The sequence below is a fragment of the Suncus etruscus genome, chromosome 9 (assembly GCF_024139225.1).
Source record: "Suncus etruscus isolate mSunEtr1 chromosome 9, mSunEtr1.pri.cur, whole genome shotgun sequence".
Lineage (NCBI taxonomy): Eukaryota > Metazoa > Chordata > Mammalia > Eulipotyphla > Soricidae > Suncus > Suncus etruscus.
The window spans coordinates 71,171,783-71,192,107 of record NC_064856.1 but is presented as its reverse complement, the minus strand read 5'-3'; the positions used below and the strand labels follow the sequence as shown (position 1 = coordinate 71,192,107).

The 20,325-nt window shown below is 44.9% G+C and overlaps 1 protein-coding gene across 3 annotated transcripts in view; it reads right to left on the bottom strand.

The window, feature by feature from the left end:
- SLC6A5 (solute carrier family 6 member 5) overlaps nt 1-20,325 on the bottom strand; it is a 63,775-nt gene that overhangs the window by 10,728 nt on the left and 32,722 nt on the right. For all 3 annotated transcript variants that reach the window (XM_049781008.1, XM_049781010.1, XM_049781009.1), the window contains exons 8-13: nt 17,955-18,089; nt 16,020-16,123; nt 14,649-14,773; nt 7,745-7,857; nt 6,757-6,888; nt 5,709-5,808 (exon numbers count right to left, since the gene is read on the bottom strand). In XM_049781008.1, coding sequence (XP_049636965.1) covers nt 5,709-5,808; nt 6,757-6,888; nt 7,745-7,857; nt 14,649-14,773; nt 16,020-16,123; nt 17,955-18,089 — 709 coding nt within the window. The remainder of the gene's footprint in view (nt 1-5,708; nt 5,809-6,756; nt 6,889-7,744; nt 7,858-14,648; nt 14,774-16,019; nt 16,124-17,954; nt 18,090-20,325) is intronic.

The following is a 20,325-nucleotide window of genomic DNA, read 5'->3' as shown; positions in this document are numbered from 1 at the left end:
TTAAAGTTTATATCATAAAGTCCACTCTTACCTTAGTAGATCTGGCTCCTATGTGGACATGCTATGACCATGAGCCCACACCCAGAATGTTCCCTCTCCTTGTGACCCTCATTCACTCATATATCTGAGGTCCTGCTGACAACAGCCACTAGTCAGGAGATCCCAACCCTTTGGGTTTGCACAGGAGTGATCTATGCTGGTTCTGGGCCTTAGGGTTCACCAAAGGCAGTTTCTCTCCGATTTCTCTGTTCCATGCAACTTCCTTACTACAGATGCCTGAAATTGTGTCATGTGAGTTTGTGAAGGACAGTTCTGCCTGTTCTGCCAATGTGTGGACAGGCCAGACCCATGCAGAGAGTGCATGGACACCAGCTGGGATCCCCAGCAAGCCTCCTGCTTCCTGCTCATACCTGAGACAAGCTTCTCTGTCCTTTCTTTTCTACTTGTGCCACCTCCTGACCAGCCAGGCCAGCTTCACACACAGCCCAGCTGTGTGCCCCTCCAGGCTGACTGTGCCCTTCCATGTAGACCCTTGTAAATGTGGCTTTCTTGACTTGCTATGCCCTTTCCATGGGTCTAAACCCCTCTAGCCTTCCAAGCCTAATTTTTCCCTTTTTTCCTAGGGACTCATACATGCATAGCATGAACTTGACTAGAGAAATCACTTCCCGACCATGACTTAATCTTGGATCAAGAAACTTCTGGCAGTTAGGACAGAAAAGGGATGACTATGACAACAATAGTTGGAAATGATCACTCTGGACAAGATGGGTGCTGGAAGGAGGTAAATTGATATATATGGGGACTGGAGCAATAGCACAGCCAATAGTAATCTTTCTTGCATATGATCAAACTGGTTTTGATCCCAAGCATACCCTATGGAGCACCAATCCCACCAGGAGTAGTAATTTCTGAGTGCAGAGCAAGGATTAACCCCTAGCATCACTGTTTGTAGCCCCAAAACAAAAACAACAAAAAGTGATATACATAATACCCTCACGTAACAGTATTGCAAACCACAGTTCCTAAAGGGAAAAGAAGAAAGAAAGATAGGAATATAAGAACATAGTGTCTGCCTGCCATAGAGGAAGGCTGAGGAGGGAGGGAGGAGAAACTAGGGACATTGGTAGCAGAAAGTGTACACTGGTGAAGGAATGAGTGTTGGAACACTCTAACTGAAACTCTACGATCAACAACTTTGCAGCTCTAAATCTCATGGTGATACAATTAAAAAATAATAGTAATTTAAAATTTAAATATACATAGCAGGTAAAGCCTAAACATGTACACAGAGACAGGTTGCTACAGGAACTTGAGTCTGGATGACTGAGACCGCTGGGCTTGAAAAGGAATTTGAGCACCAGCTGGATCCCTGGACACTCCTAGTATACTGTGGGCCTGATACTCGGGACTGAGCATCATCGGGGGTGGCCCCAGTGCCCCCTCAACATAGGTGATTGAGGCCTCATAATATAGACCTTTCCTGAGGCTACAGCAATAGTCAGTGAATAGAATGCTGGCTTTGTACACAGTTGACCTGAGTTCAATCCCTAGTACCACATATGGTCCCCAGCACCACAAGAAATGATCCCTGAACTCCAGTGGATGTTGCCCCAATACAAAAAAAGCATTATATATGTATATAAATATTATATATACTTATGCACACACCTATATTAACTCTGCCTCTCAAAGAATAGCATGAGGGTGGGAGGAAAGGATATGGTGAACTCAGGTCTAGTCTCAATAAGATCATACAAGTCTTAACAAACAGATCTGGGGTCCAGAAAGCGGCTAAAAACCAGTCCCTTATTGTTTTTTGTTTTTTGTTTTTTTTTTTTTGGTTTTGGGGCCACAGCTGGCGTTGCTCAGGGGTTACTCCTGGCTATCTGCTCAGAAATAGCTCCTGGCAGGCACGGGGGACTCTATGGGACACCGGGATTCGAACCAACCACCTTTGGTCCTGGATCGGCTGCTTGCAAGGCAAACACTGCTGTGCTATCTCTCTGGGCCCAAAGCCAGTCCCTTATAACCAATTAGTTCTGAACCCCAAAGCCAAGGACTTGCCTCCACTAACCTATTACTCTGACCTGTGCAGCTCTGTGACTTTTGTCCTTAACAAAGAGCCCCCAGCTGATGCATAATGATCTCAGGAGTTTGGGGTCCTCTCCTGGTATGTCATCCACCCATCAGTCAGACCTGAGCTTAGAGAGAAGCCCTGTCCCATTAATGCTGCCATCTCATTGTCATCTTAAAATCCAGAAATTCTGTTGAGGTGTTTGTCTGCTTGTATTGAGTCCTTATTATCCCAGTTATTGGAAAGTCTCTGGCTATTGGTATGCCAGGAGTTAGCTCAGTATTTCTGTACCTCCTTTAGCAGCATACTGGGCCCCTGTCTCAGCCTCTATTTTCTGTTGTATTCTTGAGCTCTGAGATGCCACCTTCTAGACTTTTCCATCTTTCTCTCAGCTAAAGGGCTCCTCACAGTGACGCATACAGTCCCGACTGAGCTCAATGCTGACATTTCCAGGGAGCTGAGTGGGCTTTTCTCCTGGGGAACTGACTGTCAGGAGATGAGTGGACAGAAAATGTTGCTTCCTACCCCCTCTTCCTGTGGAGCATACTGGGCAGCGTGAAGCAGTGCTTAAGACCCTGCTTAGTCACTCACGCCCATGCACATCATTCATGAAACAGTCTTTCATGCCAACTGCTAATGGAGCCCAGTAAAAGGAGTGGTGGAAGAAGGGGCCTGGCACCCTGAGTCAGAGAAGGACAGTGGCATGTCAAGCAAGAACATACAAATATGAAAAGGGCAGAGAGGGCCAAGGAACAAAATGAAATCTGTAGATTCAAGGGAGACTTTAAAAGTTTGTTTTCTAGTCTTGTTTTCTTTAAACTGAAATGGAGAAAAAGCCATGGTCCAGGATGCAGTGGACAGTAAGAATTAAAGGATAATAAAGAAGCATAGAGTCCATCTAAGAAAGGTATTGCTTGAGGTAAATCAGTGTGCATACAGTCCAGAGTTGATGTGAACATGTGAACAAAGATAAAATTGGAGGCCCCTCAAGCCAAACCATGGAGCTACTGCATTTGAGAAAAATGTGCAAAGTACGTCTTGCAATTCACAGGCAGGAGGTGGTGATTATTCAATTGTGGGGACCCTGCATACATGAACCCCAAACCTAGTCTCTGCTCCTAGGAAAATGAAAAGCACTTGTTTAATGTGAGTCTACTTTTTGTCAGTCTTTTCAAGAGATTGTTCCTACACTGAACTCAGGGCATTTTGCATTTAAATCTGGCTGCCACACACACAGAGATATTGTCCCTTAAAGGTTGCTGAACTGAGAGACTGAAACAGCCATTTCAGTCTGAATGAAAAAATGGAAAAATGGGTATCTAATCTTATACCCACTCAAGGGGTGGAAAGTCTGAAGTTACAAAAACGATGAGTCACTTAGGCAGAATTTAAAAATTCATGTTGATTGTTCAATGATGATCATGTGGCACAGGCAATCTTATACACTATTAGCCCAATTATATTTATCTTCCTTTAAAAAGATTAGCTCAAATGCCAAAGCATGTGCCATGTGTGTGGGGGGCCCTGGGTTTGATGCCAACATGAATCCCAAGTACCCCCAAGAGTAGCTCCAAGACTATGAGCAACATTGATGACTCTCATAAGCACAAAAAATCACATAACAATGTCTGAATTACATCCTGCCTGCTCAGAGTTCAGAGGTGATTAGAAGTAATCAAGGTGTAAATCATTCTCTCCACCATACTCTGGCTTATTTTGAAATTTTTTCACCAGGAAGGGAGGGTCACAAAGCAGGCAGACTCATATACCTTCTCTGAAGGATCGCTGTGCCCCTTTTGTGGACTATGAATGCATTTTAGACTTCATGGTGACAGACAGTGACTAGAATAGTTGTGGTTGTTCCCCAGCATCCACAAACACCAGATTGTTTTTTTGTGTACCACCTTCAGTGTCAACTCTAAACAGTGTTTGGGGATATGCTGTCTTCTGAAGTGTCTGTGATAGATTTGTGGGGGTTTTTCCTCTCATCTCATGGCAGTGTATTTTAAATCTGTCTATGACTCACATCCTGAAATTCCATAGAGGAATTCCATGCAAGTCTGAGTCTGTAGTGTGTATCTTTCTTGGGGCCATCAGAAGTTGGGTCACCTGAGCTCAGCACCAAACTTGCTGGATCTGGAGGAACCAACCTACTAGAGACGAGGTGGCTTCCAGTGTAGATCCCCAGAAGATAAACCAAGCCATGGGCCTGAGCACTCAGGACTTACTTTTCCCTTCAGGACCAAGAAATCTGCTATAAGATTTTCCCAGAAGGAGAAATGGCTACTTAACTTCTAAAAACAGTAATGGTAAAAAGGCTTCTGTTTCACTGATACTTATAAAGCATATGGCCTGGTTTCTAGGAAAGATTCGAATGTGCCTTTTGGGACATCAAGCTGTGAGGGGGTCTGCATGTGGTGGGAGAATGAAGCCAATCATCTGATGATACTGGCTTTAATGAAGACCAATGACAAAAACACCTCACCTGCCTATGGCAAAGCCTTGATATCTTCTGGGCAAAAAGTGAAGTTTTGCAAGAGGTCTGGATTTCTGCCATGCTTCACTAGGGTCAGAAGTACTTTGAAATCCACCCCAACTCATGTGGCCCAAGGTTTCCACACTATAACAGGGTCTCTGCAAGTCAGATGCTTCCCACCTCCTCTACATATGGAAATTTTCAAGAAGCTCTGAGCTCTTGAGCAGTTATGAATGAAGGCACGCCCTGTCAGAGTACGCTTGGATTTTCATGGGGTTGGGGAGTGTATGGAGACCTCAGTTGCATGAGGGTAGCAAGGCTGCAGGCAGTTTAGAACAGGAATTAACTGGCTCCAGTGTCCATGGTTGCAGGTTGTACAAGGGATACAGAGATCACCTGGTGAAACATTCTGAGGCACAGTCACCTCCACACAAAAGTATAAGGTGGCACCTCGCCACCTTTATTCCTGCTTCTGGCTTCAGGCCCCATGAATCCCATAATGCATAGAACCATAGTGTTGGCAAGTAGGAGGAACTTACAAGGAAACTATCTGGAAGTTTCTTCATAAGAAAAAAATCTGGACCCAGATATTGTCTCAAGTGTTCCAGCCAGGCTGATAAAATTTCTTAGGAATTAGAGAAGGGGAAGGTCCTTTTTCACTAAGCCAGGAGAGCCTCCTAGGAAGCTACTTCTCACTTGAAGCTATGTGGACACAATAGTTACCAAGTCGGAAGATCATTCTGTTCTCACAAAGCAGTCCTCCTCCTCTCGCTTCTGTCTGGCCCTACTACTCACTGAGCTCCTGGTGCTAGGCAATGCCTTAAGAGGCTTCTGAGGGGCCAGCGCAGTGGCGAAAGAGGTAAGGTGTCTGCCTTGTCAGCACTAGCCCAGCGTCCCATATGGTCCCTCAAGCCAGGAGTAACCCCTGAGCATCACTGGGTGTGCCCCCCCCCCAAAAAAAAGAGGCTACTGAGCCTATCAACTATCTTTTGTTTCCTCTCTGAAATCCAGTCAGTTTCTAGTCACAGACTAGAAACATGCTGGGAAATAAAGACACAGCCCTTTCATTGCCCTCTTAAACCTGGAATGCCTGCTGATCAGGCCACCTCAGTGCCTCACACTTCTCCCTCAATAACTTCCAACTGGTTCCCTTACCGTACACATAGGAGATTCCAACGAGCTCAAAAATGGCAATGATGACGAGGGCATAGGAGGCAGCATAGGTGTCCACAAGCTGAAACATATAGATCCCACCCTGAGAAAGAGAGAGAGAGAAAGAATGTCATCCGTGGTATTGGACCTGCCTCGATCCCATCATGGCTGCCTTGATCCTTCAAATAGATCAGGTATAAACAGGAGTCCCAGCATCTCTGCCCTCAGTGGCATAACTTACAACAGCAGGTTCCAAAGAAAGCTGGAAGTCTGCAGTGTTAGCAAAGCAGTTCCCTGAGAAACAGAGCCAATCAATAGTATAAGCATAGAAAAGTAATTCAAGGCCAAGGGCAGAGTCTGAAAGCACAAGTATGAATGCAGGAAGATGCCTCTGTATTTTTTTTAAAATATTTAAAGACTTATTTAAAGACTAAACATATTTTTTAACCTGTGTATCTGCATCTGAGTGACTTTTGCACAGCCTCTAAATGTTTCCAGCATTCCTCACCCCTACTCTTACCTCCTTTCCTCATTCTTGAAATCTTTTCTCTCTGCAACTAACACTGTTTAAGAGACCTTTTTGTTTCAATCTAACATTTTAAAGGTGAAAAAAACTAAGCCCCAAAGCAGGGACTTATTCAAGGATCCTAAGACAGTCACGTTCCTGTGTGATGTGAGCGCATCCTAAATTTACCAAAACGCATCAATCTCCACATAGCTCAAGTACGTGGACACTTGAATGAGTAATCAACTGGAAATTTCTCCTCTTGGTATATTTGTATTTTTATGTAGTTCATTTTATTCAAGTAGGGCACACCTGCCTTGTTGGCTCAAGAAGGCAACATCTCAATTACAAAAATGCTAGAAGCATCAGAAGAGCTAAAGTGACATATTTCCCTGAGTCAGAATCCCAAGGGAGCTGTCACCATCTATGTACACACAGTAGTGATTTGGCATTTTTTCCTGAGGATGGTCTGAGAGCTATGGTCTGAGAGCTGAAGGCTCTGAAGGACAGAAAGCCATCATATCCCTAATCCGGAAGAATACATACCTGAGTGATCATTGGAAAGCCCATGATGAAGAAACAAACGCAGCAACCCAGAGTGAAGACGGGTTTGTGTGTGCGCAGGTACTTGGGGAACTCATCTGAGATGGAGGTTACTATGGTCTCAATGGTAGCAAACTGGCAGGGGCATGAAAATAGATATTTCAGAAGAATTACCAAACCCAGAAGACCACCCTAGTCCTCCCCAGAGCCCTGGCTTCCCACCAGGGAGAGCCTTGTGAGAATATTAGGCTTGGTTTTAAGGAATCATGCTGTGAAAGGCTGTGGTGCCAAAATAAACCACAAGCCCAATGAGGGGAATCCAGGCAGAATGTAAGCTTTAGAAACTGTGATAATGCAGAGGTTAAGGCATTTGCCTTGCATGTGGTTGACCCTTCTTTCATCCCAGCACTAGATATGGTTTCCAAACACCACTGGAAGTGACCCCTGAGCACAGAGTCAGGAGAAGCCCTTGAGCACTATGGAGTGTGGGGCCCCCCAACTCCACTCCCAAAAAAATATAAAATGTGCTGCAAGCTCTGGAGACCCAGACTCTATTCATCTAAAAGACATTTAAGCATCACTTTGTATTCATAAGATGCAGGTTCCTCTTTTGCTTGAGGTGAAACCCTCTTTGCACCCAACTACTAAACTTTGAATGACTGTTAGCATGATATGTAGGAGTCTCGGTTCCATGGTAATTTCCCTAAAATTGGCTTTGGATTATTCTCCCTTATTCAGAATTTGTTTTTGCAAAATGACACCAAAGTAGAAATCACACAAGTGAAAGCTGGGCCCCAGGAATGGAGGGAGGGATAAAGGGAGCAATGTCAGAGCTCCCCACTTCCAAAATAGAAGTTACTCTAAGCCACCCAAATCACTCAGGAAACACAAGATACCACTGGGCCCAATCCCATTACAGGACCCAGAGAACGAGCTGACAAAAGGGTGGGGACAGGACAAAACCAGAAGCGTAGAAGGGGAAGAGACTCACCATAGTGTCAAGTCCAAGAGTGAGAAGCATCAGGAAAAAGATGATGGCCCAGAAAGGAGAGAGAGGCAGCCTGGTCAAGGCTTCTGGATAAACCACAAATGCAATGCCTGGCCCTGTGGGAAATAAGAGAAATGATGTGTCAACTTCAGGCCACTCTTCCAGGAAGGCTTCCCAGAAGGCTCTATTCCCATTCCTCCTCCAGTGATGATGACTAATCACATGATGCCTTCCTCTTCCACTATTTCTTTAAACTCATATCCATCCAGACACTCAATTAAGTTATTTGAAGGCAAGGCCAAGGGCAATTAGGTTTATCCTGCAAGGAACTTCAAAGAGAGGTTCAAGAGGCAAAACAGAAGTATAGACAGAGCCCAAGGATATAGCCCTATTGGGTGACATGAGGCTGCACTGGAAGCCCGCAGATCAGGGTTTCCCTAATCATGGAAGTGAACCACCCGAAAGGCATTTGATAATGAAGAAATTGTGAAGGTGCCTGTGGAGCCTGACATGCAGCCTGATATGCAGCCTAACAGTGAGGGTCATATGGGTCCTTGCTCAGGCCAGTAATGAATAGCTGCTGGGTCAGCAGTACTGGAACTACAGGATGACTCTAGGTGTGAAGTAGTGGTTGGTCTGTGGGGTAAGGGATGGCAAGGTTCCACATCACTGGGCTATAGTCCCATTTCCCGCACATAGTTTTGATTCTCACAATAAGGATTGGGTGGGGTTAGGGATACTGATTACTGAGGTCAAGTGAGCAGAGGCCAGGGATGCTAAGTATCCCTCAAGGCACTCGATGACCCACAACAAACAATTATCTGACCTCCTTGTTAACAGTGCTGAGTTTTAGAAACCCTGCTCTAAAGTTCAGGACATGCCTAAAAGCCTAGTAAAAATGCATTTCCCTTTTTGGGCCAGAGAGATAGCACAGTGGGTAAAGTGCACATGGCCTTACACGTGGCTAACTCTGGTTCGATTGTTGGTGTGACTCAAAAATCAACACAAACATGCGGCTGGAGCTGCTGGAGCAGCAGGGAATTTGTTTTGCAAGCAGCTGACCTAGGATGGACCACGGTTCGATCCCCAGATGTTTCATATGATCCCCCAAGCCAAAAGTGATTTCTAAGCGCAGAGCCAGGAGTAACCCCTGAGCATCATCGGGTATGGGCCAAAAAATAAATAAACACACACAAACAAAAATAATGGCATTTTATTAAGTCCCCCACCCCTGGTGATTTGTGAGAGAGAAAGCAGTGGTGAAACATTATGCAGGGTAAAGAGAGTTTATGTTTGAATAGTCAGATTCTGCCACACTTAGCTAAGTTATTTTATTTCCATAAATCAGGGGTTTTCAAACTACAGACCACAAGTCACATTTATCCTGCTCATTGGGTGTTTTTGCCACTACCGCCTGTACTGCTTTGCAGCCAACTTGTCCTGGGCTTGCAGCGTTCATATATGGAGTATGTGTCACACTCTCCGACTCCCCTTCTTTCTCTCTCGACTCCTCCTCTTAGTCTTGGGCAGGGGTCCTCAAACTATGGCCCAGGGTCCACTATTATTCATAATTTTTTAAAATACAGTCTGGCCCTCCAACTCTCTGAGCAAGAGTGAACTGGCTCCCTGTTTTAAAAGTTTGAGGACCCTTGTAGTCTAAGCTTTGATTTTTCTCACCTCTAAAATAGAGGTGACATTTCTACCTCATGGTTGCTAACAAATAAAAAAGAAGAAGATACAGCACCAAGTCCAAGTCATACACTATTCACATTATTCACACTCCAGACATGGACTTTTAACTAGAAGGTACTAGTTCCAATGCAGGTTTCCTTAAAAACACAGCATGTGGTCTTGGTGTATGCCCTATGAGTCACACTTTGCTCTCTGTCAACTGCTAGAATTCCTATCTGCTTCCTGATCTCACCAAGAAGATGACTGTAACCCAGAATGGGTGAAGCTGCAGCAGTGGCCAATCTCCTCTCAATAATGAGCAGAGACACAGAAGCTGAGTAATCTGCAACCAATGCAGGACTGAAAATCAGAAACTACAGCACCTAGAGGAGATTTTATAATGCAAATCCAATGGTCCTCTTTTAAACTGTAATTTAGTGGTTTGTTAGTGCCTAAAGTTGCCAAGGGGCCTAGGGTATTTCAAGAAAGCCCAGAATCTCTACTATCCCTCCACTTTCTGCATTTATGGAGCGGATGGTGGAACCAGTCTCAGAAAGCTCCCTTGGTGGACCATAAAAGCCAAGTCTATATTAAACTGCTGTTGCAATAGGTCCCAGATGCAGAATACAAAGAGCTGGTTCAGTGGTTGGACCACGATACAGACGTAGGTTGCTAATAGCCAAGGACAGTCTAGGTGGCTTTAAATGAATTCTTCCCAGGGAGCTTTTCTGTTTTTTCAGGGTAGAAAAGGATTTCAAAATACCCAAACTCCTTCCATTTCATCTGTCTCCATAAAGTACACAGGGAAAAGAATGTTTTTAGCAAACTCTGGTTACCTATGATAGCTATAGAATGGTTTTGAAAAATTATATTCATAGGGACTAGAAAGACAATATAGCAAGTAAGGTGCTTGCCTTCAAATTAAGTGACTCAGGTTCAATCCCCAGTACCACATATGGTCCCCCTGACCATCAACCAGGAGTGATCCCTGAGCTCAGGAGTAAGACCTGAGCACAATTGGGGGTGGCTACCAACCCCCAAAAAATACTCAACATTTTTAGATCATTTTGTAGATTCTCTTTTTTACTCAAAGAAAGGATTGTGGGGAGCCACGAGATAGTATACCACTTAGGGTGCACGCCTACCATATACTTGACACATTTTTCATTTCTAGCACTACATGATCCCCTGGTCATTTTCAGGTACATTTCTGGAGTCTCCCCCTAGCATTAGTGGGGGATGACCCTGGTTATTCTGGCACTACAGGGATGAGCACTACATCTTGGTTGCAAGGCAAGATAAAATATATTGTCAAAGCCTCCACATTTGTTCCAAAACGTGGCCCCCAGGGACATGTATAGAGAGACGGGTATCTCTTCTCTCCTAATGAGGCCATGTAGCCCAGTGGTCAAAGCACATTCCTATCCCTCAGACACTGGAAAGCTGCTTCTCTGCTCTGCAGATGGTGAAGATAAATTTGATGGGAATGTGACACACAGAACCTGAGCACAGGATGCATTAAGGCTACAGATCACTTTGATTCTTGCCATGAGATGAAGATCCAAGAGGCTCTGCATCTTAGCACTTTTTTTCCTATTTGGTTGTTTTGGGGTCACACCCAGCAGCGCTCAGGGCTTACTTCTGCCTCTGCACTAAGAAATCACTCCTGGCAAGCTCAGAGGATCATGTGGGATGCCGAGATTAGAACCACTGTCTATCCTGGGTGGGCCACATACAAGGCAAATGTCCTACTGCCGTGTTATCTCTCCAGCCCCTCCATCTTAACACTTTGACAGGGCCCCAGAGATCCCACAGTAAACCCCTTTTTTTCTTGGTATTCTTAAGGTATAGCTTAGCTGGGAAGTAAAAAAAAAATAGGACATTTGTCTTGCACATGACTGACAGGGGTTTGACCTCCAGTACCCCATATGGTGTCCTGAGTGCAAAGATAGGAGTAAGCCCTGCCTGAGCACCACCAAGTATAACCCAAAAACAAACAAAAAGCAGTCACTGTACATATAAATTGTCCTTAACCAAAAACAAGGGCATTTCCCCATCTTCCTCCCCACCCCAAACCTCTTCCTTTGATATGTCAAAACCCACCTGGATCTTTCTCCACCCTGCCCCACAAGATTGGATTTTGTTCTGAGATAATCAAGAAAGTTTCAGTTTTGGCTTGGTGTGCTCAGATACACCATGAGGCACAGACTCCTTGGCTCTCTCCTGACTGGCTTGTTTATTAATTCTTCATGGCTACCAACCCTACCTGCTTCAGACCTGTCTGCCTGGAGTAGAAATACATGCGTGGGGGTGAGTTTACAAGTCATGGGTTTTATTTTACAATAAACCATAAATGTTAACACTACTGTAACTTGGAGCCAGAACAATTTACAACAGGTAGGACACTTTCCTTGAACACAGCCTACCTGGGTTTTATCCCCAGCATACCATATGATTTTGTGAGCCCCCCAGATGTGGTTCCTGGGAAGAGAGCCAGGAGTAATCCCTGAATATCATTAAAAAAAAAAACACTATTGTAACTATGTGACTATATCTATATGAACATTTTTAAAATGAACAAAAATAAAAATTTGGGGGGAGGGAATCATCCAGCAATGCTCGGGAGTCATTCCTGGCTTTGTACTCAGGATTTGCTCCTGTCACTGCTTGGGGTTCCATATTGGATACTGGGGAACAAACTAAGTTGAACATGTGAAAAGCAAATGCCCTTCCCACTGTGCTATAGCACTCTGTCCCCCAAAAAATAAAGATTATGAAAAAGATTAAATGAATTCAGACAGAAGGGATAGCTATGTGGACGTTAAGGTTGGTTACCACAGAGGTGGGTCCGACACCAGGGGAGAAAAAAACTACCAAGCTCCCACCCAATACATCTGGTACCTGGTAGAAGTACTCTTTTGGGGCCCGGAGAGATAGCACAGTGCCGTTTGCCTTGCAAGCAGCCGATCGAGGACCAAAAGGTGGTTGGTTCGAATCCCGGTGTCCCATATGGTCCCCCATGCCTGCCAGGAGCTATTTCTGAGCAGACAGCCAGGAGTAACCCCTGAGCAATGCCGGGTGTGGCCCAAAAAAAAAAAAAAAAAAAAAAAAAAGAAGTATGTACTCTTTTGTCTGTGAGAGTTTAAAGGAACTAAAAAGCAGTTCAAAGGGAGTATTTCAGAGGGGAAATACAGCCTCATGTAATGCTGTTTGTTCAAAGAAAAAATCAACTTCTGTTTGGGCTTTAAAAACAGGAGGCTTTTCTGGGGCAGGGATAAGCTCAGAATTGCCCATGCATGAGACCCAGCATGTCAGCATCCATTTCCCTGGACAGCCCAGAGGCTCTCAATGAGCTCAAACACTGCAGTCTCACAGACTCGATAAAAATGGGCCAAGACCTATCTGCTTTGGCGACCTGCCAGACAGAAATGAGGACAGTTTTAGTAGTTGAGAAGGCCCCCTTCCCCTAAATCTTTTGCCCCCTCTCCAAAGGCCCTCCCTGTCCCCACAAGAGTTCAAGAAGACCCAATCCTTCTGCAATTCAGTGTCCTGCTTAGATCCAAGCTTCCCTGAGGGTGTGCTGGCTCTTCAATTCTTCAGCCCTCTGCACCCCATCAGCCACGCTGAAGCAGTCATTAATTATCTGTGGGGTGCTCAGAGAAAGCTGGCAACATCCCCGCCCGCAAGAAGGTGACATTGTCAGAGCTTAGTTCTTGCTGATGCTCCCAACTGAGTTACTATCTGAGAATTGCAGCATGCCCCTAAAGAAAAAGAACTACGAAAAAAAAAAAGCCACTCAGAGGTACCCTCTGGAAGGTTTGGAACCCACAGTCCCATGCCCACAGCTCCTGGCATTCTTGGTACAATCCCTATATCAATGTGTCCCATAAATAAACATCAGCTCTGAGGAGCAGTGATGCACAAGAACTACAAAGCAAGTCCCCCTCATGGTTAAAACCTTCAACACACCCAAATCATTTTTGAGAATAGGACTGAGGGAAAAGAAATACAGAGTTTAAGATAAATCCTAAATATGCTGCAAAATGCTGTACCAGAAATATGGATTCAATGAGATGGAAAGGAGGGCACAACTGTGGGCCAGGCAGTTAAGATATCGTTCCCCAAATACAAGCCATTGTGCCAGGCTATCCTACCTACCACCCTCAATCCTGCAAAATACAACATATCTTGGAAACCTGGAAGGCTCAAGCTGAGTGGTTGGTCATTAGATTCCAGCTTAAACAGATCTACCTGCTTCATTAAAACAAACCCAGCTGCCATGGGCTCATTGAAAATCCAGCCTTGAATCGTTGGACCTTTGCAAGATCAGCAAATATCTAACCCAATTTCAGACCCACCCGCAAAAAATCTTAGGAGCTCTGGGCAGAATTGAGCCCCTCTTCTTCTGGTATTACGTTTTTATAAAGGACAGAGTATTATATTTTTAAAAAGAGGAAAGAAAAACTAATCCATGAAAGAAAATTGGATCACAAATAGACCACCTCTTATTTGGTCTGAAAATTATGAGAATATATATTATTGTTTAAATAAATCTTCTATTGATCATGAAAAAAAAAGAAAGAGAAGAAATAACTCTGCAAACTCAAAATCTCTAAATATTTATACAAAGGAACACTGGGTGGTAATGCAAGAATCACCAATGTGGAAGGCAAAGATTCATTATACATTCCCCTCTACCCCCAAAACACCACCACTATCCAAACTTTCTATGCACCCACCTGAAAAAAAAAAAGTGCCTGGCTGCATTGCTAAAGCAGAGCCCAAAAACCAGAGACCGGGGGGATAAAGCTTTGTAAGGAAAAAGCTGTTCTGCACCCTCGGTTCGTAATAAGCACTAGTAGGAGGTTGATACAGGAATTCATTCTGCAGCCATCAGACAAATAAAGGGCCCCCTGTGTCCCACATAGGTATAAGTTTCCTTTATTTGTGCTGGAGCTGAATGAAAAAGGGAAAGAGAGGATGAAAAATAAAAAGGGTATAAAGAAAAGTGCCTCCCCAGCACCTCTGGGGAGGGACCAGCCAGTTTAATCTCTGCAGTGGCAATGTCCAATTGAACTTGTCTCTCTTCCTCTGCAGAGGAGGATCCAACCCACCCCCCTACACACACACCTTGATTCTTCTGCAAGCACCCCACTTCCCAATATAGCCTCAATTCAGAGCTCCTGAGGTGAGACTGGAACTTGCCCAGCAGTACAGGGTGGTGACTGTGCTGTACCTTGGTCTGCCACGTTCTCAATGTTGACCTTGCGTTCATTGGCCATGAACCCAATGACTGAGAAGATGACGAAGCCAGCAAAGATGCTTGTGGCACTGTTGGTGCAGGTTACAATTAGAGTGTCCCTGGAAGAAAGGAAAGATTTGTTATTAGGTGAGTGCTAGGTGAATGGATAGAAAGGAGGAAGGGCGTGTGAGTGTATACCTGTGGTCTGTGTGAGTGCTTATGTGTGTTGGCCCTTTTCTGATGGATGTCCACCATGGACTGGCCTTGTTTTCTGTTATTTTCAGAGTTAATTCCTGACCATAAACTCTCCCCAGATAATTTTAAGAGGACCCAAAAGCCCCCAAAAAGTTCCTCTAGGACCAAAGATAGGTAAGGTGTAGTGTACCTGAGACCCACCCATTTCTGGGAGGGGTCTTGGGAACTGAATAGTAGGTGTAACCTTACCTGCAAGACCCTCCCATTCCTGGGAGGGGTCTTGGAAAAGATAGATAAGGCTGGAACCGAGGGAATTCGGGCCTTTTGGCCGTTTCCTTTGGCCCTGAAGATGGCTGAAGTGAGTTAAGACGCAGGGCTAGCCAAGAATGGCTGAATGCTTGAAAGGTTATGAGTAGGCCACACACATGTGGTGGATAGGGCATAAATAAAGATGTTGCTTCCTGACGCCTGCCTGTGAGTGAGTGATTTCGCGTTTCACCTGGGCCTGGAACTCGCCGGCTGAATGGGGTTGCAGAGCCACGTGGTCTGGGATGGCAGAGAGAAGAATCTCTCCATCCATCGCCATCCAGCCCCATCGTTAATTATTTCATGCTACAGGTAAGGCACTTGATTCCTCACAGACAACTAGGGATCAATCTCCAGTTCACCTTGAGCACTGCCAAAAGTGATCCCTGAGCAGAGACAGGTGTAAGCCCTAATTTACAAATCATAAAAACTGAGAGAAGCGGGGAGAAGAGGGGGGGAGAGAGAGAGAGAGAGAGAGAGAGAGAAGAGGAGAGGAGGAGGAGGAGGAGGAGGAGGAGGAGGAGGAGGAGGAGGAGGAAGAAGAAGAGAAAAAAGGATAGCTCAATGGGTTAAGTGCATGTTTCACATGTAGGAGACCTGGATTTCACACACACAATGTGGTTTCCCAAGCACAGAACCAAGAGTACCCCCAAAGGACTGCATGGTGTGGCCCCAAAACAAAAACAAAAAGATCTTCCCTAACTGCCCTATTCCAAATTCTCTGTGTCAAGTTCCACTGACCAGGAAAAAGTTTGGCCCACGTGAAGGCTAAAATATGACCTCGCTGTCTGATAATTCAATCTACTTTGTTGCCTTAGACCCTGGGCCCATTCCCCTCAGTAGACTTGAAATGCTTCCACATACCTGTAGCAGTTGTTATGAAACTTGTTGTAAGAAGAGAGAGTAATCAGACCTCCCCAGGCAGCAGACAAAGAAAAGAAAATCTGAGTGGCAGCGTCTTTCCACACCTGGGAAAGCAAACAGGGAGAAGGCTCAAGGTCAAGCACTGGAGGGGACTGAAACCAGGGCCAGAAACAAGATGTTTCCAGCGTCATATCCTGCCCCAGGGGAAAGGTGGTCAGGACAGGATGATGTGGCAGTCACATAAATGAGACACATTAGTCACAAGCTCTGGAAGTAGGACAGGAACTCTATTTCCTGAGAGAGATGACCCCCATTCTAACCACAGGAGAGAAGCATCACAGATCACAGGTGAATTTCCTGTTATACCTAAGTCCTGTAACACAGAGCAGAGGTCCTTTCCATGGATGGATATGCTTGGGAAAAGGTAATTTCCAACTGCAAAATATATTGGTGGAGATAAAATAAAACACTTGGAGGGGAGAAATCGCCCAATGGCACTTGGACCTTAGAAGTAAATCATGTGGTGCAAGGGGACCACTTGTACTTGGTGCACTATAGTTCAAACCTTATAAGGTTTGAACCTAGGTTAGCCACAACATACAAGCATCTACATTCATATAATATCTCTCTGGACTCAGAAAAGCGAAATCATTTCCATTAATAACTGAATAAATAAATAATCAGGGAGTGAGTAAGGTGACTCAACAAGGGGTCAAAAAAATTGGATAAAGCTCAGAGCTTGCATGTGCAAGGCCCAGCGTATGATTTCCCAGTATCATAATGCCAACCCCAAAATCCTTACCAGGTAGCCCCAGAGCACTTCTGAGAAGACACCCCTTTCTCCAAAATATTTTTCAAAATGAAGCCAGAGTGGCGGCACAGGCAGTAGGGCATTTGCCTTGCACACGGTAACCTAGGATGAACCCCCTGGTGTCCCATATGGTCCCCCAAGCCCGGAGCGATTTTTGAGTGCATAGCCAGAAGTAACCCCTGAGAGTCACTAGGTGTGGTCCCCAAAAAAAATTTTTTCAAGAGAAAAAAGTACTTTTCTCTGCCCTTTTCTTATTCTTTTGAGCACCTGAATGTTGATCTGATGGCTGAAGCACTGGCAGCTATATAGAATCTAATCATGGAGGATGTGGGAACAAAAATAAGAGCATGAGCCCCTCTTACACTATATATTCACCCTATCACATTCAACTCATACCAATGAGCTATCTTAGTGCCTGCGTGGAAAACCAACTTTGACCTCACAGTCCATTCTCCATGAGGTGGTAGGTCACTCAGTCCCATCTGTGTGCCTCTTCAGAAGGTGAGGAAGCCCACTTCCTCCTAAACATTCTCTCCTCCTGAGGAGTGCTTTGGAAGAGGGGTTCAGAGTCAGGGATGTTCCCCAGACTCTGCAGAGAGAGAGTGCAAATGTTTGTAGAGAGCCTGTGTCCCCTTGCTTACTGTGTCTGAGCCTTTAAAGGAGCATCACAGTGCCTTGTCTCATTGCTGTTATTTTCCAAACAGCTAAAGCCCATTTTCAGCACACTATAATTAGTAATCAAGAAGTAGTGTGAGGAGACCAAAGCTATTAAGGGAATTTCATTCTTCATTCAGGCCACATCTACAGCCCCAGATGTAGGACAGCAATTCCAGAAACCTGAAAATCCCCGGTTGCCCTCTCCTCAGGAGACCTTTCCTAAGTGGCCAGAATCAAGGCAGAGAGCTAGAGCTCTGTCCAGAATGCATATCTCCCTAGTATCTCATGCCCTCCTGAGCACCATATGGAGGTGCTCCCCCCCAAAAAAAAAACAATAAAAGAATTTCCTGGGTGCATTCTATGCCAAGATCACTGGGAGCTTGTGAAGATGAGATTTTGCCTCTTCTGCCTGCAGCCTCCCCTAGCAGACTCCACCCTGAAAAGTGTGAACAAAAGCAGGGGCCCACCGTGGCATCTGTGAGCTTCTCCCACTTTGGTGTGATGAAGTACCAGATCCCATCACCAGCTCCAGGCAGCGTGACTCCTCTGATGAGTAGGATGACCAGCACAACATATGGGAAGGTGGCTGTGAAGTACACCACCTGCAAAAAAAAAACAGTTCATAATTTGTAGACAGAGCTTCAGTGTGGGGACAGGTCCCCTTTCTTATGCCATACCTCATACGTGCTGATGAAGGTTTCAGAGACATATCCTCCAACCCCCACCATGCCCACTGACATAGAAAAACATTGAAACCAAAGAGGAGCTAGAGAAACCCAGGTTCAATCTCTGTGGGCACAGGCAGAACTGTGGACTGAGCAGGTATGTCACACCAACCTGCTGAGGGTCCTCCTCCCTAAAAAAACCACAAAGGAAGGGAAGTTAGGCATCACCACCACCCTATCTTCCACTCCACTATGTGCTTGAGGACCCAGACTCTACCATTCAAGACAAATTCCTTTAACTTAAACTCTCCATACTGATCTACACAGGTATACTGATTGGAGTGACCTGGGAAGTGACTAACCTGTAATAAAAGTAAAACACATAATTAGATTCAAGGGTCCTTCGCCCTCAGTTCCAAGCAGTTATGAGACCCTGAGAGAGCACTTCCATACTCTGAAGCTTCTGCATCTGTAATCTAGAGACAAGAGCACCTTTCCTCAGAATAACTTTCTGAAGATTCAGTGATTTTTATGTGAATCTCAGACTATACATTGTTTCACCTCCTGACAGGTAGTTAGTTATTCAGTGCCATTGAGTTCAAGCAGTTCATGGTATCCTGGGTGCTGGGCCAGACACTGATGAAGGGACTCATAGCCTAGGTATCTCGTGTTCTAGGTATCTCATGGAGTCCCATGGGACTCCCTGAAGACAGGGAAAAGGAATGGATGGATGGTGCCAGGACATGCCTAAGCTTTTAGGGTGGGCTCAGCCCACCAGATGTATCCTCAGATTTTCCTGGTAGGTAGAACTAATTTAACCCCCATGGGGTTCCTCAAAAGGCCTGCTGTGGACGCTTTTTTCCCCTGCGTGGGTGGTTGAGGAATTTCCAAAGAGACACCTGGCATTACATTTTCAGCCAGTATTTGACTATCTCTCCTTTGTATATATCAGGCAAAATAATAGCCTCTATCAAATAATTTGGCTCAGAAATTCCAGCACCAAAGTTCATTTGAGAACCCCTTTTTCTGGATATAGTCAGCCCTAAAAGCAAAAACAATTTTTCTCTCCTTTTCAAATATGTCCTTTGCAGCTGCAGTTTCTGGTAATCAAGGGCGTAACCAGAATACAGATTTTAAATTTTGACCCTCCTGTAGAAATAGGGAAGCTCATTCCTGGGGATTTGGTACCTCCCTTCATTTAACCTCTAAAACAATAGAGTCCAGCCTAGAAAGACCAGATTTCTAGATATTTCTTACTTCCTCCTAATCCTGATTTTTGCATTTAAAGTAAGCTTGCAAGGAGTTACCTTGAGTTGTGTGACCTTCTCTCTTGTAACTTAGAATTTTTAGTCACATCCATAACTTAGGTATTGTTATTGTAGTACTAGACTTTGTGATTACAATTATTATTCACCTGTGGCTAATTTTACCCCTATAAATTCCCCTGCTCAAAAAATTAAACTTGTCGGACTCCTCCCAGAAACGTGTTGACTCCACATTCTCTATATGGTTTCATTTATTTCATATTTCATATTCAGCCGCTCGTGCTCCTGCTTTCCTATCGTGTAGTGCTATGACCCATGAGAATTGCTGAGACACAGGACGTCCACGGCAGGATGGTCTTACACAAGGGAGTCCACTCCAAGATCTGTGTACTGAGGCCTAATGGCCTAGTGAAGTGAGGGAATGGAGGACATGAGTAATACATGGGTGTGAGGGCCCCACTCTGACCGTCACCCTAAGAATTCCCTAAGGTTGAGGCTAGGGTTGGTAGAACAGGTAGCATGATTGTGAGAGGCCTAGTGTGTATGCCTAAGTAAGGATCCCAGTGGAGAGGGAAAGACCTGGATGGAGAAAGATGAAAGAAGTGACACATATAGACCTCACTACAAGGGAGGCTCCTTCATGCTTTCTCTGTCAATCAAACTTCAGGAAAAAGGAAGGCTTGAGGTTGAGATTGGCAGAGGGGAGAGGAGCTGATGAGAATACAGTTTTCAATCCCAACTGCATGTGATCTGGGCCACCGTGGCATGCAATCTGCCCTTGCTGAGGTCCATGTCTACATCCTTAGCCATGTCAAAAGATATGGGCTAGGGGCACTGTAGATGAAGCCCTGAAACCTGGTCCTGGTCCTAGTCCCTAAATTCACCAACAGTGAGACAGTTGCCATTCA